This window comes from Hypoxylon fragiforme, assembly GCF_022984875.1.
Source record: "Hypoxylon fragiforme strain CBS 206.31 chromosome Unknown GGS25scaffold_5, whole genome shotgun sequence".
In the NCBI taxonomy this organism is placed as follows: domain Eukaryota; kingdom Fungi; phylum Ascomycota; class Sordariomycetes; order Xylariales; family Hypoxylaceae; genus Hypoxylon; species Hypoxylon fragiforme.
In genome coordinates, this window is record NW_026054760.1 from 836,487 (window position 1) to 863,729 (window position 27,243).

The 27,243-nt window shown below is 49.0% G+C and overlaps 8 protein-coding genes across 8 annotated transcripts; 4 read left to right on the forward strand and 4 right to left on the reverse strand.

Moving 5' to 3' along the window:
* Positions 1 to 889: 889 nt before the first annotated feature.
* Positions 890 to 4,226, forward strand: GGS25DRAFT_521467 (uncharacterized protein; the record flags this gene model as incomplete). The annotated part of the gene is made up of 5 exons (XM_049264072.1): positions 890 to 1,058; positions 1,410 to 1,862; positions 2,141 to 2,199; positions 3,769 to 3,935; positions 4,106 to 4,226. 5 exons carry the CDS (start codon positions 890 to 892, stop codon positions 4,224 to 4,226), a joined length of 969 nt encoding a protein of 322 aa, XP_049116436.1.
* A 1,697-nt stretch (positions 4,227 to 5,923) lies between these two features.
* Positions 5,924 to 7,141, forward strand: GGS25DRAFT_531509 (uncharacterized protein; the record flags this gene model as incomplete). Its single annotated transcript, XM_049265503.1, has 2 exons — positions 5,924 to 6,118; positions 6,170 to 7,141. Exons 1-2 carry the CDS (start codon positions 6,050 to 6,052, stop codon positions 7,139 to 7,141), a joined length of 1,041 nt encoding a protein of 346 aa, XP_049116437.1. The 5' UTR covers positions 5,924 to 6,049.
* Positions 7,142 to 7,807: 666 nt separating this feature from the next.
* On the reverse strand, positions 7,808 to 10,046 carry GGS25DRAFT_489629 (acyl-CoA dehydrogenase NM domain-like protein). Its single transcript, XM_049260909.1, has 4 exons — positions 9,812 to 10,046; positions 9,660 to 9,736; positions 9,143 to 9,569; positions 7,808 to 9,082 (listed from the first exon to the last, which is right to left on the reverse strand). The coding sequence occupies exons 1-4, from the start codon at positions 9,833 to 9,835 to the stop codon at positions 8,258 to 8,260; spliced, it is 1,353 nt and encodes a 450-aa protein (XP_049116438.1). The 5' UTR covers positions 9,836 to 10,046; the 3' UTR covers positions 7,808 to 8,257.
* Positions 10,047 to 10,157: 111 nt separating this feature from the next.
* Positions 10,158 to 11,797, forward strand: GGS25DRAFT_489632 (uncharacterized protein). Its single transcript, XM_049260910.1, has one exon. The coding sequence runs from the start codon at positions 10,355 to 10,357 to the stop codon at positions 11,522 to 11,524; it is 1,170 nt and encodes a 389-aa protein (XP_049116439.1). The 5' UTR covers positions 10,158 to 10,354; the 3' UTR covers positions 11,525 to 11,797.
* Positions 11,798 to 11,837: 40 nt separating this feature from the next.
* GGS25DRAFT_268905 (uncharacterized protein) lies at positions 11,838 to 13,167 on the reverse strand. Its single transcript, XM_049257369.1, has 2 exons — positions 12,917 to 13,167; positions 11,838 to 12,808 (listed from the first exon to the last, which is right to left on the reverse strand). The coding sequence occupies exon 2, from the start codon at positions 12,794 to 12,796 to the stop codon at positions 11,849 to 11,851; it is 948 nt and encodes a 315-aa protein (XP_049116440.1). The 5' UTR covers positions 12,797 to 12,808; positions 12,917 to 13,167; the 3' UTR covers positions 11,838 to 11,848.
* Positions 13,050 to 15,912, reverse strand: GGS25DRAFT_489636 (spindle pole body formation-associated protein-domain-containing protein). Its single transcript, XM_049260911.1, has 2 exons — positions 15,629 to 15,912; positions 13,050 to 15,568 (listed from the first exon to the last, which is right to left on the reverse strand). Exons 1-2 carry the CDS (start codon positions 15,696 to 15,698, stop codon positions 13,431 to 13,433), a joined length of 2,208 nt encoding a protein of 735 aa, XP_049116441.1. The 5' UTR covers positions 15,699 to 15,912; the 3' UTR covers positions 13,050 to 13,430.
* Positions 15,913 to 16,174: 262 nt separating this feature from the next.
* Positions 16,175 to 21,765, forward strand: GGS25DRAFT_489637 (serine/threonine-protein kinase gcn2). Its single transcript, XM_049260912.1, has 5 exons — positions 16,175 to 18,764; positions 18,834 to 19,172; positions 19,256 to 20,252; positions 20,311 to 20,720; positions 20,781 to 21,765. Exons 1-5 carry the CDS (start codon positions 16,455 to 16,457, stop codon positions 21,504 to 21,506), a joined length of 4,782 nt encoding a protein of 1,593 aa, XP_049116442.1. The 5' UTR covers positions 16,175 to 16,454; the 3' UTR covers positions 21,507 to 21,765.
* Positions 21,766 to 21,904: 139 nt separating this feature from the next.
* On the reverse strand, positions 21,905 to 27,188 carry GGS25DRAFT_268916 (Pet127-domain-containing protein). Its single transcript, XM_049257370.1, has 2 exons — positions 22,764 to 27,188; positions 21,905 to 22,681 (listed from the first exon to the last, which is right to left on the reverse strand). Exons 1-2 carry the CDS (start codon positions 27,048 to 27,050, stop codon positions 22,652 to 22,654), a joined length of 4,317 nt encoding a protein of 1,438 aa, XP_049116443.1. The 5' UTR covers positions 27,051 to 27,188; the 3' UTR covers positions 21,905 to 22,651.
* Between the last annotated feature and the right edge of the window lie 55 nt (positions 27,189 to 27,243).

Consider the following 27,243-nt stretch of genomic DNA (forward strand, 5'->3'; position numbering starts at 1 on the left):
AATGTTTAAACTTCAATGTTTCTGCTAACTACAGAAATTGCAACTTGAACGATACAACTGTACCAAGTACATACCTATGTATCATCAACTCAACAAGTCTGGTCTCCGTCTGTTAGGAGACGACGCATTCTTAACACCTTAGCCTATAGGCCAGGATCATGTTTATGACTCAATGTTGACTCACTCACGTAATCCTTTAACTTTATAATCAGGGAAAAACATCCGGTGTTCATGCAATCCTAGCCTTAGGATGAACAATAACAGGTTCGTGTTAAGAAAACATTCATTTAATTCTAAAGGGGTATCATGTTGTGTATTGATATTATTGTCAACAGCAACCGACTCTTAGGTGGTACAGAATGAAGTGAAACATCCTGTCGAATCAATTGATATCGAAGATTCCGATTCTCATGCATGTACAGCAGGTACACATACAAATATGTGAACTCAGGTACATATGTATGTAGAGAGCAAGTATGATTCACATGAAACAAAACCTACCTACATACGTACTCAAGCCTTCCTGCCCTGAGTGAGTTTGCGGGAATATGTGAAAGTCTCCAGATCAAGTTTCCATCTCGATAACTTGCTTGCTTCTTAGCCCACCCTGGGCACTTCATACTGACAATGCCTTTTTCCACCCACGGCATAATATTGCAGCGTCTCCATTCAAGAAAGCCTACACCACCATCATAGCACACATACACACACATATTTAAATATATATACCAGATACTCACAATTATCGATATGATCCCCGTGTGATTATACACGAAATTTGATCTTAAACATGGATATTGGGCCAGAATAGCACGAGAAACTCGGGAAGCAGGTCACTCATTCTCAGGCCGTTTCTGGGATGTGATTAGAGATGAACATATCATTCGATATGTTCATCGACGACCATAATGCGTCCGGAAAAACGTTTCCGGATTTGTTTAACTTTTTGCATTACTATTACTTTCCCAGATTAGCATTTATACCCTCTGGTCTCAACCCTGAAAAGACTATTTTATTCTCAGAGAACGTTGCAGCGCTTGGATTCGAGTTATCCCAAGGTCAGATTAGACCTTCCACTAAACATAGAGAAAGATTCGCCCGATGGGCTAGACCGGAGAATCGCCCAAAATCCCGAAGGAGCTCCAAGAATTTCTGCATCTTACTCCTTACCTGAATAGACGGCAAAGACGATAACCAAGTTGTGCGGACATCAGCTACAAAACTAGGTAGATAAGGGATTTGCTCCGCATCAATTCCGGTCCATGTCAGTCTTCTTATCTCCGAAGCATCTCGCCCACAAGCAAAGGATATTCATTTTTGCGAGCATACCTACCTAGTACTATGGTAGGTTAGGTACCTAGGTATACATATTGCCAACGACGGCAAGGTAATATCTCCGCATAAACAAGACGGGTTAAAGGCAAATGAAGAGAGAGAATTCAAGGAGCACCTGGCGAAAAACCATAACACACCGTTTGCGAGGAACCAGCGTAGCTGCACAAAAGCATCAAGAGACAAGATCAGAGCCATTCTACAACAAAAGAAAGGATCGCTGAGAGCCTACGCCCCTGGCGGCTGGGCTCTCAGAGTTCAACAATGCCAAGAGAAGCACGAACCATCTTACGATGGCCCTTGGGCTGCCATCAGTTATCAAGAATCTACCACACTAAAGACCGCTGTGAGTCGGTTTGTGGATGGATTGAAAGAATACGACCTGAGACAGGAAAGTTTGACAAACCATGCTAGGTCTGCTGAGTCCTTGTGGAAATATTGGGAGGCTGTTCAAGATAGCCAACGAGTTTTGGATGACAGAGCTCAAGCGGCAAAGGAAGAGTCCGAACGAACCCAGTTCGAGACCATTCGTAAGTTGCTAGCAGATAGGTAACTAACAATTTATGCCCCGCGTCCGGTCCGCCACTCTATCCACCATCCCTTAATATATTCAATCCGACCTCTCATATCCACCCAGAACGCCCTACGCTCTTCCTGGCCAAGAGACGTGTGTAGCTGGGACTATTATTATTAATCATTCGATTCTTGGTCCCCTCTGCCGACAAGATTATTCAGTGCACAGCCATTCAACATGGCTGTCCTGAAGCCCAGCTAATACACTTTATTCTCTTATATCCTTATCCCATAGCAGAGTCGCAGCAGAGCCGCAGCAGCACAGGCCATCTGCAGAGCCTCAAAGCAGCAGCTGTAAGCAGAGCCCCAAAGCAACATCCACACCACCCCGCCCGACCGATAAACTTGGGGCCTAAGGGCACATGTATCCCTCATAGGAGGACTGTCTGGGGTAGCTTCAATTGAGGCATCACGGGTCGTCCTTACGGATCAACACACCTGTGATACTAGGTCTTGAAAGGTGAAAGGAATGAATAATGTGGACGTTATCTTTTCCTTCCCAAAGGGGGGTGATGTCAGGATACGGATAGCCACGGGAGTGGCTATCCACTGCTGTAGCGTAGCTACTGCTGTATATCTACATAGCCGTGGCAATCTGTACAGCAGGCTGTTTCGGAAGCCCAGGCAGAACCAATTGTTTCAATGGGTGCTCGACAAGTGAATCAGTATGTTCAGCCAGTATCTCAGGACCCGGTTAGGACAACATGGAAATTATCCCAGGATGCATTCCCTTGGTTTTGATAAATACGTACAAGGTTCGAAGCTCTGATGGCATGGAATGTAAATCACCTCATATTGGTCCCTACAGCACGAAGTATGTCCGAAACGGATCTGTGAGCCTCAAGTCGAATCCCTGGTATGACAAAAGACGGACACATAGATAAGACACCGCCCAGCAACGTCAGTGAGTCAGTCAGAGTCAGTCCTGACTTACTCCGGTATAAAGTTGCTCGTTATCTTCGTAAGGAAACTGGCATACCGGACCTCGTTCAGTCCCCGCACTACCTATAGAAGAGGGATCAAGAGGCAATGGATATTGAGAAGACCATCATATTCATAGACAGCAAAAAGAAACTCATCCACGCTCGCCATTAAGCTTAGCCTAACTTCTGAAGCCAAAACCCTTATTCCACGACCCACAAGGACGCTGAGATACAAGATCCTTGGCTTGAGCCCAGAAAGACGATTAACTACGGTAAATTTGAAGAGGATCTGACTTGCCTTTATTGGCAGATTTGCACACACATTTATCTGATTCAAGGATTGATGCTCTGTCCAAATTTGATTTAAAACATGGCTACTGGTCCGTTTTGGTCCATCCCGATACACGTCAGAAACTTGCATTTGAAGCCCCTGGGTTTCCTCAATTGCAACCGACTTGAATGTCCCAGGGAACGCAATTCGTATCACATGCGAATACCCGACTAGACCGACCGGACGGCATCCGCTGAAGAACATTGACTCGATGATATATTCGGTACACATGCTGTTGAGGAACAATTGATGTGGATCGAAGAACACTTCTTGCCAAGGATACTCTGATCGAAGCTTAAACTGTATTTTAAGAAATGTTTTATTGGTTGTGATGGGCTTCGTGCTCTAGGAATGGTTCATAAGATTCATGGTCGATTGGCTGTGAAGCCGAGCCGATCTCAAAAACTTATGAACTGGCCTATGCCGAAGGATCAAACTGAGGTTAGACAGTTTTTGGGGGCACTTGGTCCTGTTCGGAGATGGATTAAGAATTGTTCTGAAATATGTCGACCTTTGACGAGATTATTCGGATGGTCCGATAAGGGCCGTGAAGAAACAGGAAAGATTTTGCAGGGAGAAGAGTATATATTGGTAGACGACTCCGAATAGTCCGAATCAGAGTCTGACTTATCCATATACATCACAGCTTCCAAGCGTAACCGTAGTTCAAGCCCTGATGGCAACGGCGAGAAACCCTCAACCCCGTTGACGAATATCTGTCCCGGCTTTGGTCGCCGCCTCAACCAGGGGCCGGTACCGACTGGTGCGGGTATGGGGTGAGCTATGGAGACCACGATGGACTCGCCAATGTCGTGGAAAACTCAACTCGTAAGCCAAGTCTCCGAACTTTTAACGACTGTAAAAGGTCCTGCGCGCGAAGGAGGGGGTCGTGACAGTCGGGGACTGTCCCGCGGAAGTACTGGCTAAGCCACCTCATCCAGCTCAGTCTGGACGCTGAGGATATACGAGTTGACGAAGCAGACGAACGAGATCCTGGCAGACTAGTTGACGCAGCTCGTCCTTACGACAAAGGACAAGGACGGCCCATGCCTGGATCCGTGGGCTGAGCCGCGACTAACATCCAACTATTCGAACGTCAACGAAGATTTCCCAAGCAGTGCTAGGGCAACCCTGAGCCCTATGATTGTCCTTGGGCTATCGTGAGTTGTCATGTTGGCAACACATACAGAGTTCATAGCCTAGGCGGAATGGAATTACCGTCAAAATTCAACGGACCACACCTTTTCCATGCATATGTGGACGATGGACACCTCGTCATTAGCCTCTGGTACGCAAGCAAAACTATGCTAGAGCAAGGCAGGAAGTTTTATTTTATTTTATTTCTTTCATCTTGTTTTCCCTCCTCTTTCTTGTCTTGAATGGCCTGATATGCACTTACGCGACGGGAAGCTGGGCGTTTTGTGGTTCCGAGATCTCAATCAAGCCCAAACAGTCCTGAGGTGCTACCAGATGTATCTCCGCCGAAAGATCATTTCTTGGATACCCTTCTATCACCCTCTTGGGATTCTCGGTAGGTAGACGGATACGGCGTAAGCATAACCAAGGACCGCATCGCCGCTATTAAAAAGCTGCAGAAGCCAACGCTAGAAAGAAGGAATCGAAAGCCGGAGTACACTGCTGTGCCAGAACCGAACCATTTGGCCGACACCTAGCCGACACAGCCGACAAATTCCAAGTTTGGAACGACACAGGTGTCATTCACCTACCCGACAACAAGAAAATGACAATCGACATGGTAGACGATTGGCAGCAAAAATTCAAAGCCGGACATCCTTATCCTCTCGGTGTCGGGGACCCCAAATTGTTAGACACTACATTCAACGCTATGCATGACAAAGGCAAGCTGGAAATATACCTGATCGGCGGCCTAGAGAATAGTCACGCGGGAAAGGTGACAATGTCACCATCAAGGGTACACTATACAAGAATGAAATCTAATTATATTTATATTGTTTAATTCAATACTCGTATATTGGACGTAAAAGGATGTCTTGTGACTCGGCAAACTATCAGTGCGAAAGCGGGTGCCAAAGATGGATGGGCTTTGGGTAGATTAAGGGGTAGTCCATAGTATATTGACTCGCGAAGAGGGGTAGCGAAAATCGTCTCGAACCCGAAATCCGAATAGACAAAGCAGTGAAAACAGACATCAATCTATCAGAGTCCCCGTATATATATTGTGTGTCTGTTGAGGTGGCCATCGGGAAGTGGCAGGAAATGGGAGGGGGCAGAAAGGAGTGGGAGGGAGTGTGAGCGAATGGAAGTAGGCCCCACGTCTTACTAGGTAATACCTAGTAGTACATATAGTAATTCAGGTCTAAACCGATGAGAATTAAAGGGATGTGAAAGTTGACATATTCGGGGAGCTGCATGGAATTGTTTTATGGTAAGATAAGGAGAGGAGGTCAAGGATACCCAGTGATAGGAATGAGCACACACATATGTATGCACATGCAAACACATGCACTATATGTAGGCAGTGAGGGGATGTTATACATGTAACTATGTAGGGTAGAGACCACGTCACAACCCTCGGGGGGTCACCTTCGTTGATCGCAGCACATTATCCTACTAGCTTGTTACATTCCATGTAAGAGAAACCTTCAGATACTTTCAAAAACATTTTATCCTTGGGGCTAACTCTTGCTAGCAGAAAGGTTCAAAAGAAAAGGAGAGAGAAAACAGACAACAAGCTATAATAAGAGTCGATCACTGGAGAGTTCCCTGGGTACCTACCTACACAGGGAACGTACTAGTCGACAACGTGAGGGAAACCCTCAAGCCCAATACCGTTTCTGTCGAGACCTGTCCCGATATGATAACAGAAGAAAAGTAAAGGCATAGGTAGCATACTGGTAGTAGGTACACTATGCTACTAGATCTTCTCTCTTCGAGCGGTTCGCTACCGTTAGCGGCAACAGCCTGTATCGGAGCCATTGTCATCACAGCGTACTACTACTACTACTACTACCACTTTTTACAACAAAAGCGCCGTCGCAGCAGCTCGGACGATGACAACCCCAACAAGCCCGTCTCCGTCAACTTCTTCTTCAGCCGCAAGTGCAACAAAGAGTGCGGCTTCTGCTTCCACACGGAGAAGACGTCGTACGTGGCCTCCGAGGCCGACATGCAGCGCGGGCTGCGGCTGCTGCGCGCGGCCGGCATGCGCAAGATCAACTTCGCCGGCGGCGAGCCCTTCCTGTACCCCGAGAAGCTGGCCATGCTGTGCCGCTTCTGCAAGCAGGACCTCGGGCTGGAAAGCGTGAGCATCATCACGAACGGGACGAAGGTGACGCGGCGGTGGATGGAGCAGCACGGGCGCTGGGTCGACGTGCTGGGGGTGAGCTGCGACAGCTTCGACGAGCGCACCAACGTCGCGATAGGCCGCGGGACGGGCGAGAACGTCGCGCAGCTGTTCCGCATCCGCGGGTGGTGCCGCGAGCTGGGGATCAAGTTCAAGCTCAACACCGTCGTCTGCGCGCACAACTGGCGCGAGGACATGGCCGACACCGTCGCGCGGCTCGACCCCTTCCGCTGGAAGGTCTTCCAGGTGCTGTACGTCGAGGGCGAGAACGACGCCGGCGAGACGGACGCGAGGTCCGACAGGCGGAAGAGGGACGCCAAGAAGCTGCTGATCACCGACGAGCAGTACGAGAGCTTCTGCGAGAAGCACAGGCACCTGCCCTGCTGCATCCCCGAGCCGAACTCCGTCATGGCGGCGAGCTACCTGCTGCTGGACGAGTACCTGTGTTTCCTGGATAAGGGGGGCGGGAGGAGCGGGGGCGTCAGGCAGTCGCGCTCGATCCTGGATGTGGGGGTCGAGGAGGCGATGGGTGAGGTCCGCTGGGACCGCGAGGCGTTTGAGAAGAGAGGGGGTGTTTATGAGTGGTCGAAGGAGGTGCTGGATGAGAAGGAGGGGGGAGGAGGTTGTGGGACGGGGAAGGGGGGGTTGGATTGGTGAGGGAGGGGAAAAGGGGGTGGATGGCGGGATTGACGCGCTTGTTGAGGTTGCTCTTTTTTTATTTTTATTAAGTAGTACTTCTTTATCTTTTTTGGTTTCGCTTGAGAAGGGCAAGTTCCCCTATTACTTCAGATAGCTTTTTGGACGTTGGCGTGTTATGTTGGAATATCTGCGTTAAAAATATAGGTGCTATTCATCCTGCCGTCGTGCCTCCAATCTAGGCGCCCTACCTACATACCCACCTAAGTGTGACTAGATATGTTGATATAGTACTTCTATGTAGTCGTATACCTACCTACCTATCAAATATATTATACCGTGGTCCTCCTTTTTCGCTGGGTGGGTGCTCACCTCCCTGGTGGAATTAATGGTAATTAGAAACCTATAGAGTTGTAGATGTATTCAAATTATGTATAGGTACCATATCGTATTCGGCATGCTTATATAGATACCTAGGGAAAGAGAGTTCATAGCTGACCCCTATAAGGCTGACATTAGGCTTATAACGAGCACAGACTTACTATGTACGAAGGGGAAAAGGGGGCAAGCTTGTTACGTACCTAGGTGCATACTTAGAACCAACCAAGAAGATGTGATAGCCTGTTATTCAGAATTATGAATCAGGGAAAGTCTGACACGATTCGACCTAGATATGTATATACCTACCTATCTACCAGTATCACACGACTAGCATTATGTTATCGAATGATACGAAGCCCGCAGTCTTTTTATAATCTAACCTAGGTAGATAGTGGCTCATGCACTTATCGAGAGATAGATCTTACATAGGTAGCTGTAGTAACGACTCGAAAATTATCAATGCTTTTATAGATTCGGTTTGAATGTCTCAATCCCATGTGCTAATAAAGTACATAGGTATGTAGTTCATACATTCGCAGTATAGGACAAGTACAGTACGTATACCTAGGTAATCAAGCGTGGCTACAAAGCCATCCCAATGTCAGATATACAAATCTCGTACATGATAAGTAGCCATGAGATGACAGAGTTCTCACTTGAGCTAGTATATAGATAGGTAGCCAACTTGCCATTACAAGATCCTCTTCAAAATGAAATAACACACCAGGCCAGCATACCCTTTACGATACATTTCCCCTATAACTTGGGCTTGATATTAGTCCCAGGCTGCAGCCGCGCAACGCCGTACTGCTTGAGCAACTCCTCCGTGCGATCCTTCTGCCACTGGATCTTTTGGACGACCTCCTTGTTCCGCTTGTTCTCGTTGCGTCCCATCTGCTGCAGGTGGACCTCGTCGGGGCCGTCGGCCAACCTTAGAGTGCGGATCTGGGCCCACATGTTGGCGAGCGGGGTGTCCTGGCTGACACCAGCACCGCCAAAGGCCTGGACTGCGCGGTCGATGACGGTGAGGGCCATTGTGGGGACTAGGACTTTGGCCTGGGCGATCTCGCGTAGAGTGGCCTTGGGGCCGAGGTCGTCCATCTTGACGGCGGCGTTGAGAACGATGAGGCGGGCGGCATCGATCTCAAGGCGCGACTTGGCGACCCACTCGAGGATGACGCCGTGCTCGCGCAGCTGCTTGCCGAAGGGTGTCTTGCTCGGGTCGTTGATCCGCATCAGCATCCACTCGAGGGCGCGCTCAGCAGCGCCGATACTCCGCATGGCATGGTGGATGCGGCCGGGGCCTAGACGGCCCTGAATGATTTCGAAGCCGCGGCCCTCGCCTAAGACGAGGTTGCGCACGGGAACCCGGACGTTCTTAAAGGAGATGTGGCCGTGGCCGTGCGGGGCATCGTCGTAGCCGTACACATTGAGCATGCGGTGGATGGTAACCCCCTTTGTACCTGCCGGAACCAGGACCACGGATTGTTGCTTGTAGGGGTCTTTGTTGCTAGCGTCTGTCTTACCCATTACGATGTATATCTTACAGCGCGGGTCGCCGGCGCCGCTTGACCACCATTTCTAAGTATTGTTAGTGTGATGTAAGAGAAGAGCTAGACAAGTATAAAAGGGGTGATATACAGAACCATTGAGCACGTATTCGTTTCCTTCCTTTTTTATGCTCAGTTGAATGTTCGTCGCATCGGAAGAGGCTACGTCCGGCTCGGTCATGAGGAAAGCTGATCTTATCTGGCCTTCCATTAACGGCTTCAGCCATTCGGCCTTTTGTTCGTCGTTGCCATACTTGGCCAGCACTTCCATGTTCCCCGTATCCGGTGCCGCGCAGTTAGTAGCTTCGGATGCCGTCCTCGACTTGCCGAGCCATTCGGCCATCAAACCATATTCCAAGTTCGTGTAGCCTGGTGATTCTTTATAGTGTCCAGCTGGGAAGAACATGTTCCAAAGTCCTAGCTTTTTTGCTTTGACCTTCAGGTCATCGATCACGGAAGGGTGGTTCTCCCATCGTGAGGGACCTTCTCCAATCTGAGCTTCAAAAACGGGATCTGCTCTGATTTGGTGGCATTAGTTGTTAGGTGTTAGTTGCTTAGATTGTAGGTACATATATATCCATATACCTAGGTTAGGTCAAATGGCTTACGGGATGCATTCTTCCTCAACAAACTTGGCGACTATATCTAATGTCTTCTTTGCCTTTTCGCTTACACGTTGTTTTACCTAGGGGTTTTGTAAGATGATTGATTCATTGTATTGAATATTGAGTATGGAAGTTGAGAGTCAATTCTTGCTTACGATATCTGGAATCTTGGAGGACATGATGGGTTATGTAGTTGTGTAGGTTAGTTTTATTTAGCGTTAGACTGGTTAGAGTTGGAAGTGATGGAAATGAGAGAATGGTCTAAATCATGATTTAATAATTAGAGTAACAGCTTTGGTACGCGACGACACAAAAGATATGGCATGTTAATATACGTCGGTCTCGCTTGTATGAGACCGAACCGAGGCATGTTACTCCATTCAGCGGGGGGTTGGAGCTATAACCAGGGGTATTATGTACCTAGCTGGGCCGAAAACTAAAAAAGGACGGAAAGATCTGGGGTAACTTATTAGCGTCGCTCTTATTGCATATACACTGATAGCTTCTTATCGATATATACTGCATGCCGTTATCCACGTAACTAGTTATTTCTCAAAAAGAAGAAAGAGAAGAAACATAACAAACAATTCATAGTTTAAATCTTGGAAATTTGTAGCCTCGCATTCACAACCATCTCTCTTCCAGCCTTACTTCAAATCCTCGACAATTAAAAACACCACACACCAAGCAGGCCCATCATGTCCGAAGAAAGAGAACTCGATCAAGCTCAGGCTACAGAGGTTGTAGTAGCACCAGCACCGAAAAAATTAAAAAAGATAATACGAAAGAAACGTCCTGCTCGACCACAAGTCGATCCCTCCTTCATCACATCCGAACCACCTCCTCAGACCGGTACTATCTTCAACATATGGTATAACAAATGGTCAGGCGGTGACCGTGAAGATAAATACCTATCCAAGACTCACGCGAAGGGTCGGTGTAATATAGCTAAGGATAGTGGATACACCCGCGCCGACAAGGTCACTGGATCATACTTCTGTCTATTTTTCGCGCGCGGCATCTGCCCCAAGGGCCAAGATTGCGAATACCTACATCGATTACCGGGAATACACGACCTGTTCAATCCAAATGTAGACTGCTTTGGGCGCGACAAGCACTCGGATTACCGCGACGACATGGGTGGCGTTGGCAGTTTCATGCGCCAGAACCGGACCATCTACGTCGGCCGCATCCACGTCACCGACGACATCGAGGAGATTGTCGCACGCCACTTCGCCGAGTGGGGCCAGGTCGAGCGTATCCGCGTCCTCAACACCCGCGGCGTCGCTTTCATCACCTACACCAACGAGGCCAACGCCCAGTTCGCCAAGGAGGCCATGGCCCACCAGTCCCTCGACCACGAAGAGATCCTCAACGTCCGCTGGGCCACCGCCGACCCCAACCCCATGGCCCAGGCCCGAGAAGCGAGAAGAATCGAGGAGCAGGCCGCCGAGGCTATCCGACGAGCACTGCCCGAGGAATTCGTGGCCGAGATCGAGGGACGAGACCCGGAGGCGAGGAAACGGAGGAAGATCGAGAGCAGTTTCGGACTCGAGGGATACGAGGCGCCAGACGACATCTACTTTGCACGGGGAGTGCAAGCGGTCAATCCAGTTGGACGACAGGGATACGAGTTGGAGCAAGAGCAGAGATTAATGATTGAGAACGGTGAAGCAGGCGCGTCGTCATCAGCTCTAGCGGCGATGATTGAACCCGCAGAGCAGCAGCAGGAAGGGGGAATCTTCTCGAGCAGCACATTAGCAGCGTTGAAAAACGCGCAGGTATCAGCTGGCCCGAAAACAAAGGCAGCTGCGTCGTCAGGACCTTTGGTGGCGTACGGTAGTGATAGTGAAGACGATGATGAATAAGAGTTGATATAGGGAAGGGAAGGGGGTTAAGGGGGCAGCTTCATGAACAAATACATAAGCAAATGATCGTTCAGAAGAAGCACGCAAATTTGTACATATACTATAACCCCCCTTTTTTTTCAAACAAACTAGAGATACCACTGCCCAGAGCAACCAAAATTGACCCTATCGAAACCCCTAACCTAGCCCTCATTGTTGACTCGCTGCCATGAATAGCAACTCGTAATCATAACCATAACCTTTCCTTCCCCCCTTCCAAGTCGACAAAAACACCGAACCCATCCCTCCCTCCCTCCCTCCCTCCCTCCCTTCCCTCTCATCCCCCTAACTATTAAAAATCCTCGAATACAGCACCTCATGCCTGCCCACCCACAAATCCACACTCGGGACCCTCTGCCCCGCCTCCTCAACCCCCGTCTCCCACTCCCTCTCCACCGCATCCACCAGCAACGCCTGCACCAGCTCCCCCGCCAGAACCCGCTGCGCATGGTACGGGCCGAACAAGCCGGCGCGCACGGCGGCGGAGACCAGCGCCTTGACGTGGGACAGCATGAAGACGTAGGCGGCCTGGCGCAGCGTGAGGCCGCAGAGGGCGGCGACGGCGCCGAAGAGGGGGGCGAGGTGGGCGGACGCGGGGGGCGGGAGGAGGAGGTCCCCTGCTTCAGCTGTTCCCGCGCGGCGCAGCGCCTCGGCAAACGGCGCGAGCGCCCGCGAGGAAGGGCCGCCGAGGCTCTTCTCCCAGATGGCCAGCAGCGCGCGGCCCTGGGCCACGGAGGCGCGGCGCCCGACGGTGCAGATGGTCGCGGCGTCGAGGGCGTCGTCGATACGGGCGATGGAGGATGGGGAGGGGTCGCGGTGCGCGGCGAGGGCGTGGGGCAGGTTGGTGCCGGCGTAGGAGGAGATGGAGAGGGGGAGGAAGGAGGAGAAGGGGTTGTTGTTGCTTGGGTGCCTTCTTGAGGAGGAGGAGGAAGGGGATGTGTGCGCTAGATACGACTCCAGCCCCGAGCTGCAGGCGAAAGAGCCGAGGGGTAGTGCTGAGTCGGAGAGGAGGAGGAGGTAGTGGTGGGCGGATTGTGTGGAGGAGGCGAAGAAGGGTGAGGGTGGGGGGGATGGGGGGATGGAAGAGGAGGCATGATGGTTTGCTTTGGGATGATTTGAGGATTTTGCGAGTCGTTCTTTGGCTTGCTGGAGGCGGAGTTCTAGGTCTGCGATTTCAGATTCGAGGGCTGGTTGTGAGGTTTCGTCTATGGGTGGATTTGAATCCATCGTCATGTCATTGCTAAACTCAATGATTGTCACTTATCCTGGTACTTTACGAAGGGGGTAGATGAGATATTATGAGATGTCATGAGATGAGATAAGAGGAGAGGATAGGAAATATAAGAAGATTACAAGGAAGTAATACGTAATTGATAAGAATGTATACAATCAATTGATCTTCAACTTCATGGTAACTCTTAAAAGTCGCAAGAAGGAAGTATGAATCTTATGAATCTTCTTACAAACAAGAACAACCTTGAACAAATCCGAGGTTTAATCAATGTGGTTATCATCTCGACTACTTAAAAAAGTAGCATCCCGATTGATCTCCACTTCACACGCCACAACTCCCCCCCTAAGGGCCCTAACCAACACTACATAGTATGTAGGTACCTAACCTTAGTAGACTCGTGATTCCAAACCTCAACCCTTCATTTCCCATACCAGGGTGAAAAAAAGGCCAATATTCGCAATTAGAAAAGGGGAAATCAATAGTAAAGGACTCCTTTCCAATGCAATGCTAATTCCATATCACGCCAATCGTTCGCCATTCACCATTCGCCATTGCCTTCATTTGTAGACACCTAATATAAAACGGTGCCTCCAGCCTCGTAACAAAACCCATCCCTTATTATAAAGTCCTTATTCAAGGCTTGACATTCTCCTTGTCTCGAGAACGGTTACCGCTATATTTCTGTCGCTCTAGTTTCTTCTGTTGTAGACGAGCTAACGCCGCAGCACGCCGGTCAGCGGGCAACGTACATCGAGAATTGTTCATGGGGCTCGAGGTGGATCGTTCCGGGTCGGATCCACCAAGACGTGCGAATTTGTCTTGTGCAAGATCGTACTGAGGCGCATCGTCGCCTGACGATCGCGGACGAGTGTGGTAAGATCGAGTGCGAAGACGAGGCGTCAGCGCTGACCTCTCTTCTAAAGCATCGTGCATCTCAGCTTTCTCAGCTTTCTCAGCTTCTTTGGCTTCACGTCGAGCTGCTCCACGCGCCTCTGCAAGTTTCTCTTCCAATATCTCCTTTGCGGTAAGGTGACGAGATGAAGTAGCAATTGGCTGGTTGAGCTTGTTTGCGCGGATGGTAGACATAATTCTATCAGTATCGCGAGTTCGGAGAGGTCGAGGGGGAGATAAATCAATGTCTTCCATAATAGAGTCCCTTTCTCGCTTATTAGCTTCGAAGACCTCCTTCATCTCCCCTCTCAGCTGGTTCTTAATATCCTTATAACTATCGGACCAGTCGGAAGGTAAGAAGGTGTCCGGTCTGCGGATCGCATCCGCCAGTGGCTCATCAATGTCCAGAATCATAGGCTTAGGGTTGATATTGAGCTTGTTATCCTCGGCAGAGGTAGAGCGTCGATGATGAGAGCGGCGTTCGCGTTTGTCTCCTTCATATTTTCCTTCATATTTAGACGGTTTGCCGAGTGTCTCGATATTCGATTTCAGATCCCGAGTAGCTTGAGTCGAAGATGTCTCTGCTTGGAGTGCCTTTATATTCTTTTCAAGTTCGGCAATCTTGTCGTTTTTCTCTTGCAGCACCTGCATCGCCTCCGAAGTTCGGGATTTGGCGTCACGCTTTAGAGTATTGTAGTCCTTCTTGAGTGAGCGAATTTCCTGATCCTTTTCGCGCGATTCCTCCTTGGCCCTGCGCAAGTACTCCTCCAACTTCTTTATTTGGACCAAATTGGATGCCCCTTTGCTAGTGCGCTCCTCGATTGCCTGTTCGGCCCGATCTTCTGCTGCACTGAGTTCGGATTTGAGCTTTCTGATTTCTGAGTGAAGCTTGTCCACCTGTTTCAATTCAGATCGCGCTCGTCGAAGCTCTCGGTTAGTTTCTAGAAGGGTCTGCTCTGTCCTTGGTGATGTGTCGATTCGTCGGCGATCAGATTGGCTCGACTTTGATTGGTCTTTGAGAAGCGCAGCAAGTTCCTTTACCTGGTCTCGGTACTGGGCGGCAAGGCTGGTCTGTTTGGCCAGATCCTTCATCAAAGTAGCATCCTCGCTATCACTTCCACGTCGTTTCTTGTCTCCAATCTGCGCAGTCATAGCTGCGAGCTTCTCTTCCATCTTGGCCACTCGTGTCTGTTCTTCCTTCAATTGCTGAGCGAGACTGAGGGCCTCGGAATCCTTCTTCTGGGCATAAGACTTGGCCAAAGCTTTGAACTTCACCATGCGTTCAATGTCGGCCATCGCTTCCTCGCGGTATCTATTAAATTCCGCTTTCCAGTATTTGCCGGACTCCGAGTGAGGATCATTGAGATCCATGGTCATGTCGTGATTAAATTGATCGTCCTCCCATTCGTCTTCCCATTCGTTGGCATTAGTAGTGGTATTGGTTGCAGTAACAGTGGTTGTTGACTTTGGGGTATCTTCCTCCTTGAGGGTTTCCATAGGTTTTTTGGATCTTGATGAGCGAGAATTCTCCAGTGCTTGTCGAAGTGAGGTTCTTCGCTGTCGGGCAGAACCCAAGGGGCTAGATTCCATGTGATTACTAGCTTTGACGTCGTGATTGAATGAGACGCGTTTTCGGCGTGTAGTTCCGGTCCCTGGAGTCAATAGAATACTGGTCGGTTGTTTACTCGGGGACTGCTTAGTTGGCGAAGTCATGTTGGTGGGGATTTTGTTATCGGTCTTCTTCTTTGAAAGCTCGGCGCGTTTCGGATCAGCAGCAGCGTCTGTCACTTTAGGCGCACCAAATATAGCATGCTTGATAGCGCGCGCTGCAAAAACAGGCGCAGGGGTATCTGGAGCATCGAATTGGGTAGTATCCTCTTCTAAGTCAATATTAGTACCTGTCGCGCGAATAATATCTACAACAACTATATGGATCTCACCGCCAGCACCAGACACGTGGTTATTACCAGTGGCACCTTGAAAGCCCTTCTTTAGAGCCCACCCGAGCATCGTGCTCGACGTGATAAGGAATTACTTTATATATGTCGCAAGGTCACAATGGCACAATGTCGCCGTGCATGTGTGTGGGCGAAAGGTGAAAAGCACATGTAGGTAAAGGTGAAATGAAAAGGGTTGGACGTGAATTGTAATTACACGATGAATGATTGAATGTGTACTATGTAGGTAGTTGGTGTATGAAGTATGTATGTTCAATGTTTACTTTGCACGTTCAAGGAATCGAAAACAACAGTTACCTTTTCTGCCGCCAGCAATTGAAAGCTTTTAGCGGCTGACCATAGGTGGGGCTAGCGAATAAGCTTTCCACTTACATGTGGTACCCACAACTAATAAAAGCATAATTAAACATTGAAGTAAGTTACATGTAGTTATGCACAAACTGAGATACTATGTATTGTACCTTGTACTACACATTGTCCCTACACATGTATTCCCTAAACTCCCCCTAAACTCCCCACATCAGCACTGGAGTGGGGTAGTTTCAGCTGACCTAGCACCTATCTGTACCTAGTACTAGGAAGTGTAGTTACTGTTGGATCTCGATTAATACATACATAGGACCTTGTCACCTGGTCACTCTCATCCTCCTCATCTTCAGCCTCGATTTTCGTTACCAATACGACCATTAGATAAAGAATTGTTTGCTGCAAGATGTCCCCAGCTCAGTAGACTACATACAGCTCCGGCTGTGTGGGTCTTTGTTCGTTGTTCATTTCTGACCACCGAACAATACACTGATATTCCAAAATGGCTTGGAAACGACCGAAGCAGCTCAACACCAAGACTGATGACTCAAGCTATCCCGGGCTAAAGCCCGAGAGCCCAGTTACAGGTCCCAAGACTCAATATACCGACGTCCAAAATGACGAGATTATGGTTCTCCAGGCAATTTATGGTGATGATTATCTTGAACATAAAGCTGCCAATGCTGCCTGGAAGAAGTCGGAACCCTCCTTTGACATTCGTGTAAAGGCCTTTTCCGACGAAGATGTAGCTATTACACTAAGTGTTGTATTCACGGCAACATATCCAAAGTCTGCGCCTTTGCTTAGTCTAAAAGATGAAGGGAGCCTCAAGGAGTCCACTCTGTTTAAGTTACAGAAATTCATCGAGACAAAACCCAAAGCTCTAGTTGCGGAGGAGCAGTCAGAACCGATGATACACGAGCTAGCTCAAGGAATTCAAGATATTCTGGAAGACGCCGCGCAGGCGAAGGCCCAGGGACTAGAGCTACCCTCGTTAGAGGACGAGCGAGCAGCGCATGAAGCCGAGTTAGCTAGGCTGGCCCAAGAGCAGCAAGAGGAAGAGGAGCGGAAGAAGCAGGATGCAATGAAAGAAGAGGAACGAGTGATGCAAGATATGATACAGAAAGAAGTTGATCGACAACGAACGAAAGTCAAAGAATCCAAGAAGAGAAACAAGGCTCTGGCCACGGCAAACAGCCATAACCAAGAATCTCATGTATTGGAGGCAGGCAATATCGAATTTGACCAAGACTGCGAGGTCGTTGATTCAAATGGCATCGCATTTTTGTTCAACGCTGTCACAGGCAAAAATGAATTTCGAAAGGGTCAGGTGGCAACCACGTATCGCGTCTGGCCGGATATTTCGGGTGAACGAGGTGGGCCAAGCCTAGCTCTTAAAGAGTTCGAGCTACGATCGACTTCCAAAGAGTCTGTTCAGTTCAAGAAGCAATTACAAGCCCTCGAAGGACAACTGGAATCTGTCAAGAAGCTATCTCATCGCAACGTCCTTGAGCTCTTAAACTTCCGCATTGATCGCGATCATGAAGAATCGGATTCTTCTTCAATGGCCTGGACTGCACGGCTTTTAACACCGTTAGCAGAAAAGGGGTCATTAGAGGAGCTGCTAGATCTTGCCGGACAACTAGACGTTGGAAAGGTGCGTTCGTGGACGGCAGACCTCCTCGATGCTCTGGGATATTTGCATAGCCACGGAGTTACCCACCAAGATATCCATCCTGGTAATGTACTCCTCTTCAGAGAGTCAACCGGCGATATCATCCCGAAGCTTTCGGATGTGGCGTACGAAAGAGAAATGCATAGCCTCTGTCGCAGGTCTCAGAAAATCTCGTCGGCAAATTCTGCAAGGTCAGCATACTGGCTACCTCCAGAGATTGCTGGATCATCACGACCCCAGTTTACCCAAAAGACTGATGTTTGGGATCTTGGGGTTGTTTTCCTACGAATGATTTTTGGCCTAGACGTTTTCCGGCGATATCAGTCTCCGGCTGCTCTCGTGGATTCCATCTCTCTATCCAGACCGTTGCAAGAACTAATAACAAGATTTTTCAAGCTTGACCCTAAAAAGCGCCCTCGGGCATTCGAGTTGAGCTCCAGTGAGTTTCTAGCCACTGATGCGCCCATAGTTATCGACGATACTTCTTCTACACTCTTATCTCCCCAGTCTCTCAGTTCTTTAGCCCCCAATTTTCCCATGCGTCCTAGGCAGGACTCCTCTATTCGCGCACCGACTTCATCTAGATACCGGGAAGACTTTGTCGAAGAGGCACGTCTAGGTAAGGGTGGTTTTGGCGAAGTTGTCAAGGCCCGAAAGAAGCTTGATGGTCAAATATACGCTATCAAGAAAATCACCCAACGCTCTCAAACTAGTCTCAGTGAGGTCTTGAAAGAAGTTAGGGTGCTTTCTCAGCTAAGTCACCCCGCAGTCGTGCGATACTATAATACCTGGCTAGAGGAAATAACCGACATGTCAGACTCGGAAGGGGATACATCAACCGAAGATCCTACCGATGAGTCCCAGAGCGTAGCTTCTCAGGGTATTGATATCCAATTCGCTACTAGTACTGGAGGGTTGGATTTCATATCTTCGAGTCACCACAATATAGAATTTGGATATGATGACTCAGATTCAGACGACGAAACTGAGGAGGAGGAGGACGATGATGACGACGAGGAAGAATCGGACGTTAACTCTGTTATCAAGGATCCTATACCTTCACCTATGAGAATGAAGAGTACCCAAAGACTTTCCAAGACTGTAATGTATATTTCCATGGAGTATTGCGAAAAGAGGGTAAGTTATCATGCTTTGTTGCGATTCGGAATTGTTATTTACTAGATACACTGCTAATTCTTGGATAAGACATTACGGGATCTCATTCAAAGGCAGCTCTACAAAGAATCTGAGGAAATATGGCGCCTATTCCGACAAATCTTAGAGGGCCTAGTTCATATCCATGGTTTGAACATCGTACATCGCGACCTCAAACCAGAAAATGTCTTCATCGGCCTCGGTCCTGATGGGGTCAACAATGTCAAGATTGGTGACTTTGGCTTAGCAACTACTGGTTACTTCGCCGTTGACAAATCCGTCAATGGCAATTTGGATACGGGCGATTTAACAAGAAGTATTGGAACATCCTATTATGTTGCCCCTGAAGTCCGAAGGGCTGGCGGGGGTTCGTACACCTCGAAAGTCGATGTAAGTTACCTGGCTATTTTCATTTCCTTCATTTTCTTTTTCGGAAATATCTTCTGTATGGCCCCATTTTAACCTGATTCAAGATGTATTCACTCGGAATCATATTCTTCGAGATGTGCTACCACCCTATCTTAGGGATGGAAAGAGCAGACAAACTGGGAAAGCTGGGAAACTCTTCTGTCCTCCCCGACGATTTCCAGCCCGGTGACAAGTTAAAACCAGACATCGTGTTGTCTTTGGTTACGCACGATGTAAAACAACGCCCAAGCAGTATTGAGTTGTTGCGAAGTGGAAAGTTACCGATTCAAATGGAAACGGAGACAACACGACGAGCACTTGCAAGTCTTACAAGCTCCGCCTCGCCGTATTACCCAAAGGTAGTTTCCGCTTTATTCGCCGCGCCGCTAGAACCAACGAAGGATTACGCTTGGGACATGGCAATGCCCAACCCTACCATCACAGAGCTCCTATACCAAACTAAAGTCAAAGAAGAGTTGGTATCGGTCTTCCGCCGTCACGGCGCAATCGAATCACCGCGAAGCTCACTTTATCCACGCTCTTCTCATTACTCTCCGAGCCAAAACATCGTCCAGCTATTGGATCAGAACGGTACTGTAGTCCAGCTACCCTTCGACCTAATGCTTGGAAATGCTAGGGCGCTGGCAAAACAGACTCACTCTTCGACGATTCGAAGATCATTTACGTTCGGTACCGTTTATCGTGACAGACAAAACGGCGGACAGCCACATATGATTGGTGAAGTTGACTTTGACATTGTTTCTGCAGATACCTTAGATCTAGCTTTGAAGGAAGCTGAGGTCCTCAAAGTGTTAGATGAGATTGTAGAAACATTCCCCTCGACATCACCGATGTGCTTTCATTTAGGCCATTCTGATCTACTACAGCTTATATTCGACTTTTGCAACGTCGATTTGAGCGCAAGGCAATTGGCTGCTGAATCGCTTAGCAAGCTTAACATACACTCCTATACTTTTCAGAAGATTCGTGCTGAACTTAGATCACCCTTAATCGGGATATCGGCCACAAGTATTGAGGATCTTCGACGATTTGATTTTCGAGGTAGGGGGAATTTCCATGTTCGTTGTAGACTTGAAGCAGAGAACTAACTAGATTCCAGATACCCCAGCCAAAGCTTTCGCCAAACTCAAAGCCATCTTCGAGGGAAACCGAACGTATGAAAAGCTACAATCAACTCTGGCCCATTTAAAAGACATAGTCGAGTATACGAAACGTCTCGGTGTCCGGGCTAAGATTTACATCAACCCTCTAAGTAGCGTCAAGGAGAACTTCTTCTCCGGTGGGATGCTATTCCAGTGCCTATACGATAGAAAGTCCAAAGACGTCTTTGCGGCCGGCGGTCGGTATGATAGCTTAATCAAGGCACACCGCCCAAAAATAGGGGAAGGCCCTCACGCAGTTGGCTTTAGTTTGGCGTGGGAGAAGCTGGCGCGACTACCAAAAGCTGGGGGAAAGTCGTTCCTGAAGAAAGCCGAGGAAGATACATTGGGTATTTTCAACACCAAACGAGTAAGCCAAACTCCATATTCCTCATACCCAGCTTTCGCAACCAAGTCTAATAATTCAAAGTGTGATGTTCTTGTAGCCAGTTTCGACGCACATACTCTTCGCACAGCCGGAATTGAAGTCGTCTCTATGCTATGGGCACATGATGTCAGTGCTGAGTTAGCTAGAGACTCCCGATCTCCAGAAGAGCTTTCTTCCAGGAATCGCGATGAGACATACTCGTGGATCGTCGTCGTCAAGCAAGAAAACGTACTCAAGGTCAAAACCATGGATCGCAAGGACGTCCCAGACGTAGAAATGTCCACCTCTCAACTCCTTCCTTGGCTACGCATCGCGCAGCGCGAGCGCAGCTCGGCCAAGCAATCCGAAGCCGCGAGCAACGCCACACCCGTCGCCCACAACAACGGCGGCCTACCCGCGAACCCAGACCAAGCCGTGCGCGTCCTCGTCGCCGGCACCCGCTCCAAGAAGTTCAACCGCCTCGACGTCATCGAGCAAGCGCAGGCCAACGCCGCGGCCCTCCTGCAGACGTTCCAGGACGGCCCCATCGCCGCCGTCGAGACCTCGGACGCCGTCCTCGACCTCATCCAGGCCACCGCGCTCTCCGAGCCCGAGTCCTGGCGCCGCATAGAGCAGTCCGTCGACAAGAACGAGCGCCGCTACCTTCGCGAGATCCACGACATGCTCCTGGCCTGGCGCAACGACTGGGAGACTAAGGACGCTAGTCGTCATGCGTTCGTGTATAACTTTCGCACGACGAAGTGCATTTACTACGATCTCGGCGCATGATGCTGATGAAGGAGAAGCTTCTTTTCGTAAGTGGCTAGCCTACCAGGTTAGGTAGGCATGTAAGCTGAGGATAGGTACGCATGTACGTTTCAGGTGTATACCTTATATAGGTAGGTAGGCACCCTTGCCGAGGGAAATACTATGTGTGTACCTATGCATGGAGCATGTGGATGAAGACAGGTTTTCTGGCGGCACATAGGCGTAGATAGATCGATACCCTCAATGATTGATACCTTTCCACTCCTTCTTCCTTCGCTGTATATAGTACATAGGTACATACGTGATACGTGATACGTGAACCATTACGATTTCGTCTTCGCGAAGTGGAGATTTCTTTTATTCTACTTACCTAGGTAGGCGTACCTTGCGGCGCAAAAGCGACCTTACCCTCCTCTACCCTACCCTACCCTACCCTACCCTACTCCTATCCGGTGATACTGGATAGTGCCTACCTACCTACCTACCTAAGCCTTGTAACGAGCCCGCAACCCGAGAAAACAACCTTGAAGACCTTGAAGTAAGTAATAGGAGAGTGAGATATCATAAGGTCTACTACATCAATGACTTCGTACAATACATACATACAACAACGATAAGTACAAGAAGCAAATTTTTCCTTCTTACACACAACCGGGTTTTTTTTCCTTGTCTTTCTTGCTTGCTGTTGCTGTTGCTTTTCATCGTCTTTTCTTTTTTGCTGAGCTGTTAATGAATCTAAATCGGTTCCATTGATTGATTTGGTTGGTTGATTGATAAAGATTGATCCGTTAATTTTCCCCATTTTCCCATGTGTTACAACAATGTGCTGCGATTTTTGTGATTTGCTTTTGTACAATAATGGGGGGGCTTAGCGGGCCACAAGGCAGTGAGCGAGTGAGCGAGTCACTCAGATAACACCAAGGTCTAGTCCTCGCTTAGTACTGGATGTCGATCCGATGTGTTGCATCGTAGAACGTCCACAAGGTTTAGCGTTTCCCTTCCCCTGACCCTTTGCCCTTTGCCCCTTACCCCTTATCCCTTCGTGACCTATTCCTTCTTTTCCTTTTCCGAGCCGTCGTCTTCCTCCTCGGACTGAACATGGGCCTCGTCTAACTTGGCATCTTCGTCCTTATGCTCCGTTAACTTTGGTGCCTCTTCCCCTTCCTTTACCCCCTCTTCTCCCTCCGGAACCACCACTTCTCCCTCCGGAACCACTACTTCTCCCTCCGGAACCACTACTTCTCCCTCCGGAACCACCACTTCTCCCCCCGGAACCACCACTTCTCCCTCCGGAACCACCACTTCTTCCCCTTTATTCTCACTTTCTCCCTCCTTCGTATGTTCATATCTGAAGCAGTCATCCTCCTCGAATATCATCCCAGGTATCATCTCATTCAAGGCTTGACTCTCTTCGACGGCTTTCCCTTCATCCTTCACACCTTTTCCGTCTTTCGCAACTTCTTGTCGCGCTTTCATTTCTCGATCTGCTTTTATGAGCTCTGCTTCTGTCATATCTCGTCCAGGACCATCCTCTCCTTCGTAGTAATCGTCCTCTAGCTCTTCCATATCGTCAATCGCACCCTCTTCATCCGCATCACGTTTCCCGAAGACATCTTCATAGGCCACTGACTCTTCTCCAACAACATGGATGGGTCGTCTCTTCGCTTTCGCATTCTCTTTGGCCCTGAACTTACGGCCTGCTTTGGTAAGTGTGTCGAGTTGGCCGCGGAACATTTTGTACCACTCCGTATCGCGGTCACCCGTGTCCTCAAAGATCTTTTGCCGGCGCGACTGGCACTGCGAGTAAATGGTCTGTGCCCGCTTGCCGGAGATCTCCTCGATGTTGTACTCCACAACCCAGTTGTCATGTCGGGTCTGCTCAGATGGGCGTGCTACGTACTGTCCGTTGACCTTGTTCTTGATTGTCAGGACCATGCCAAATAGATTCGGATCACCCTCATCGACTTGGTCAGTTGATTTTGGCTTCCCTTTGGCCTCTTCTGAGGCATTTTCCGAAGACGGTTCAGGAGAGGTATCCACGATACCAATTGCGTCTTTCACGTCTGGCTCTAATGAGTCTATCTGGCTTTGAATATCTTCGCCTAGAGGTTTGTCTGACGTCGAGACAGTTTCATCCGGCTGGCTTTGAGCTTGCTCGTCTTTGGAACGGGCCATAAGCTCACCAAGAATTCGCTCAAACTCTTTAAGCTTAGACGAATCGTCCTTGGAGCTATCAGCTACCTCCGAAACAGCTCTCTCGTCGATTCTCTGAGCCATCTGTAGGATGAGATTCTTCAAAGGTGACATAGTTGAAGCAGCACTTGGGTCTCTCTTCGCCTCCCCAGCCTCTAGTTCATCCTCCACATCTCCTTCATCGTCATCTTCCTCCTCGTCCTCCTCCTCGTCCTCCTTCTCTTCTGTCGTCTCTTCAGCTGTCTTGGAAGTACTTATTTCAGTTTGCTCCTGCTCCTGCGATTGATCGACAGAAACTTGAACATCCGGCTCAGCTTCGACTTCACTGTGGTCGTTTTCGGATGTGACTGATACATGTGTGCTAGTAGTTTCACCTGCTGTTTCGACAACGACTTCGATTTTCTGCTTCTTGTCGCTGTTGTCTTCTACAGCTTTTTCTGATTCAATTTCGGACACTTCACTGGGTGCACTTTCAATATCTGTCTCTATATCCTCGGTCTTTGCTGCCTGGCTCTCTGAAGAATCTGAGGTAGATACTGCGGAATCTTCGTCGCCGCTCGAGGAAACCGGTTCTTCTCCAGTTAGGAGTAGAGCATCCTCATCAACGACTGCGGCTTCTGTTGCGTGTGTTTCTGACGATGACGTCGCAGCAGGTTTAGAAGACTCGCTACTTGTGATAGCACTGAGCAAGGCATCAACATAGCCCCGCGCTTCGGTAGATGATTTCGCGTGAAGGAGCCCGCTCTGCTCTAATGCATCTTCGATAGCTTCCCGCACAGTGCCAACGCCTACTTCGTCGTCGTCCACCGCATCCTCAACCATTTGACGTACGTCCTTCCAGGCAGCTAGGCTCGACAATTCTTGAGCTAGGGAAGTCTCTTCATGTTCATCTTCCTCTTCGACCGCATCATCATTTTCAGCGGCTGACTCCGAGGCCGGTTCGGAATCGGCTTCGGCTTCGTCTTTCACCATGCCAAGCATGTCCCTTTCAAATGCTTCAATAGAGGCTTTGCCAGCATTTTGAACCTCGTCAATATCGCTTTGTGACACAGGTTTGGCAAATATGTACATGAATGGCGCAGAAACCGATGTTCTGGTCTCGAAATGCAAGCGCAGGGATTGCTCTGGGAACCTTTTGGTGGCTCGGTTCAGGATGTCATTGAGCAACCCAAGACTGAGCTTGTACTCTCTGTTACCAAGGAGCGTATTGGATGTTCCGTGCAAGGCAAGATCCATCTCACTTAGAGGAATATACTGAAAGCCGAAAATGCGCTGGGTGTTGTGAAATGCGACAAATATACCGTCCATGCGGCCCATGCGAACTTGTAAGGAGTACTTCAAGAAAGCAGAGCGGATCATGTCATAGTACTCTCGTTCAAAAGACTCCCACTCGCCAAATCGCTGGCGGATCTCGTAGCCAAGACCCTTTTGGAACCCCTTTGCATCCATACGGATAGATATAACTGCGCGCGTCTTCAAGTCGAACATGCCTGAACCAGGTATCCTCCTGTCGTATGCATCTAATTGGGAGCGCATCATAAAGTCGCGAAAGCCGGTGTAGTGAAAGGCCTCCTCGGCATTTCGTTCTTCCTCGGTGATTTGGTCTGAATTGACATGTCGGTATCTTTCATACTCCTCCTTGGTGAGGGTAAGAAGTTTCTCCATGGACTTTCCAAGCATACTCAAAATGTTTGCTGTGTCATATTCCTTGTCGGCATCGATGGCATAGGTGCCGTCCTTCCAGTGCAGAAAAATTGCAGCTGGGCCTCTCATGATTCTGGTGAACTGGACAGAATCAGGGACAATAGTCCGTGACAACATTTCTGTGTTGATGGCCCTCCATGATGATAGGAGATAATGGAAGTGAGACAACATGGACGTCATACTGGAGGTTGAGCCTGTATATCGTTTCCCATGTTCCTTTGCAATGCGAATTAAGTTGTTATCTTTGGAAGATGTTACATATTGCTTTAAGGCGTTGAAATCAAACTCCTGAATGGGCATGATCTCGGAGAGATATGGGTCAAAATTGTAAACCCGTGACCGAGGATCCTGGAGCGCATAAACACCAGGGTTGAACAGAACCCTTTCAAGTCCGTACGACAAGGACGGAACCTCAGGATGGACAGTCTTGATGGGGAATATGTGAAGGTCTTTGGCGTGGAGCTTATTAATAGCCAGGGGGGGTTTATTCTGGGTCTTGGTGGATTCCTTTTTCGGCGTCTTTGATGTCTTTGATGATGTTTTCGATGATGTTTTCGATGGTGTTTTCGATGTTGGTACCCTTGATGATGCTTTCACTGCCCTCAGTAGTGGTCTCGGCGATGATTTCTGTGGTGACCATACTGGCGATGGTCGCACTACTTCAGGTGGTGCTGATTCACCACTGAATGGCTGGCCAATGGTTTTCATACTGGATTTAGTCATCGCTATGGAGCTTTTGCTAGCATACCGACTCGTGGGCCATGCCGAATCTCGAGGGATTGATTGACGACTAGAGGGTTCATCTGTACTTTTATTCTTCCTCTTGCCTGTAGGAACCCAGACACCTAATTTTTCTGCCTTTTCCCTTAGCCGTTTTTCCGCCATTCTTTTCTTGTCAGCCTTTTCTTTTTCAATCTGTTCAGCCTGGTCTCCTGGGGTTGGCGTAGGTTCTGCTTCTGACATAGCGTCCACTTTCGCTACACCATCAACGCCTAGCGATTCTGGTGATGCTGGAGATGCTGATGACGCTGGGCTTTCTAGGCTTGCACCTTTCTCCGAGGCCTCATCTTCGACAGGATTTTGAGACGCTTTGGCCTCTGCCTTGCGGATCGCCTCTTCTCTCCGACGAGCCCTAGTCTTGCCCTTCGCCTTGGGCTCTTGCTTGATTACGGGAAGTTCGGGCTCAGTCTGGCTGGCAAGCTTGCTGATCTGGTCCACGCTGATATTCTGTGCTTTCAGAACATTCTTCAAGGCCTGGAGCGCGCCTTGCAGAACTTGCAACTGACGGTCATCTTCGACGAGTTTGGGAGTGACCTTCTTGGTTAGAGGGGCATCCTGCTTTTCAGAAGCCTTCCTCGCACTCTTCTTCTTGCCCTTCTTCTTCTTGGGGGTTTCCTCTGGAGGAGACTCATTGCTATCACCTGTATCGGCTTTGACCGGTACGGAGGATGGAGGTTCGGGGATGGGGGCAGTGTCTGGCGCAGGGGGTGGGGTTTCGGTGGTGGGCGCAAGTCGACGGGATGTGGTGGAGAGAGGAAGGCCATGATGGCTAGAAAGCAGTGTGGGACGAAGCGCCCGCGATCTTGTCGCATGAGAAGCGGCAAAACATGATGCGCATATGTATGAAGCTCCAATACGGCGTGCGTTTCGACTACCCAATTGAAGCATTGCAAACGCTATGCGTTGGAGTTTTCTAATCTTCTAGGCTTTTTGAGGTGCTTGCTAGAATTGAGAAGAAAAGTAAGGATTGCAATTTTTTAATTCTTTGAAGGTTCAAAAAAAAAAATTATTCTGGATCTTTCAAATCGTAGCGTACAAAATGCCACTATCGATAAGAGCATATCTATCAGTTACACCGAGC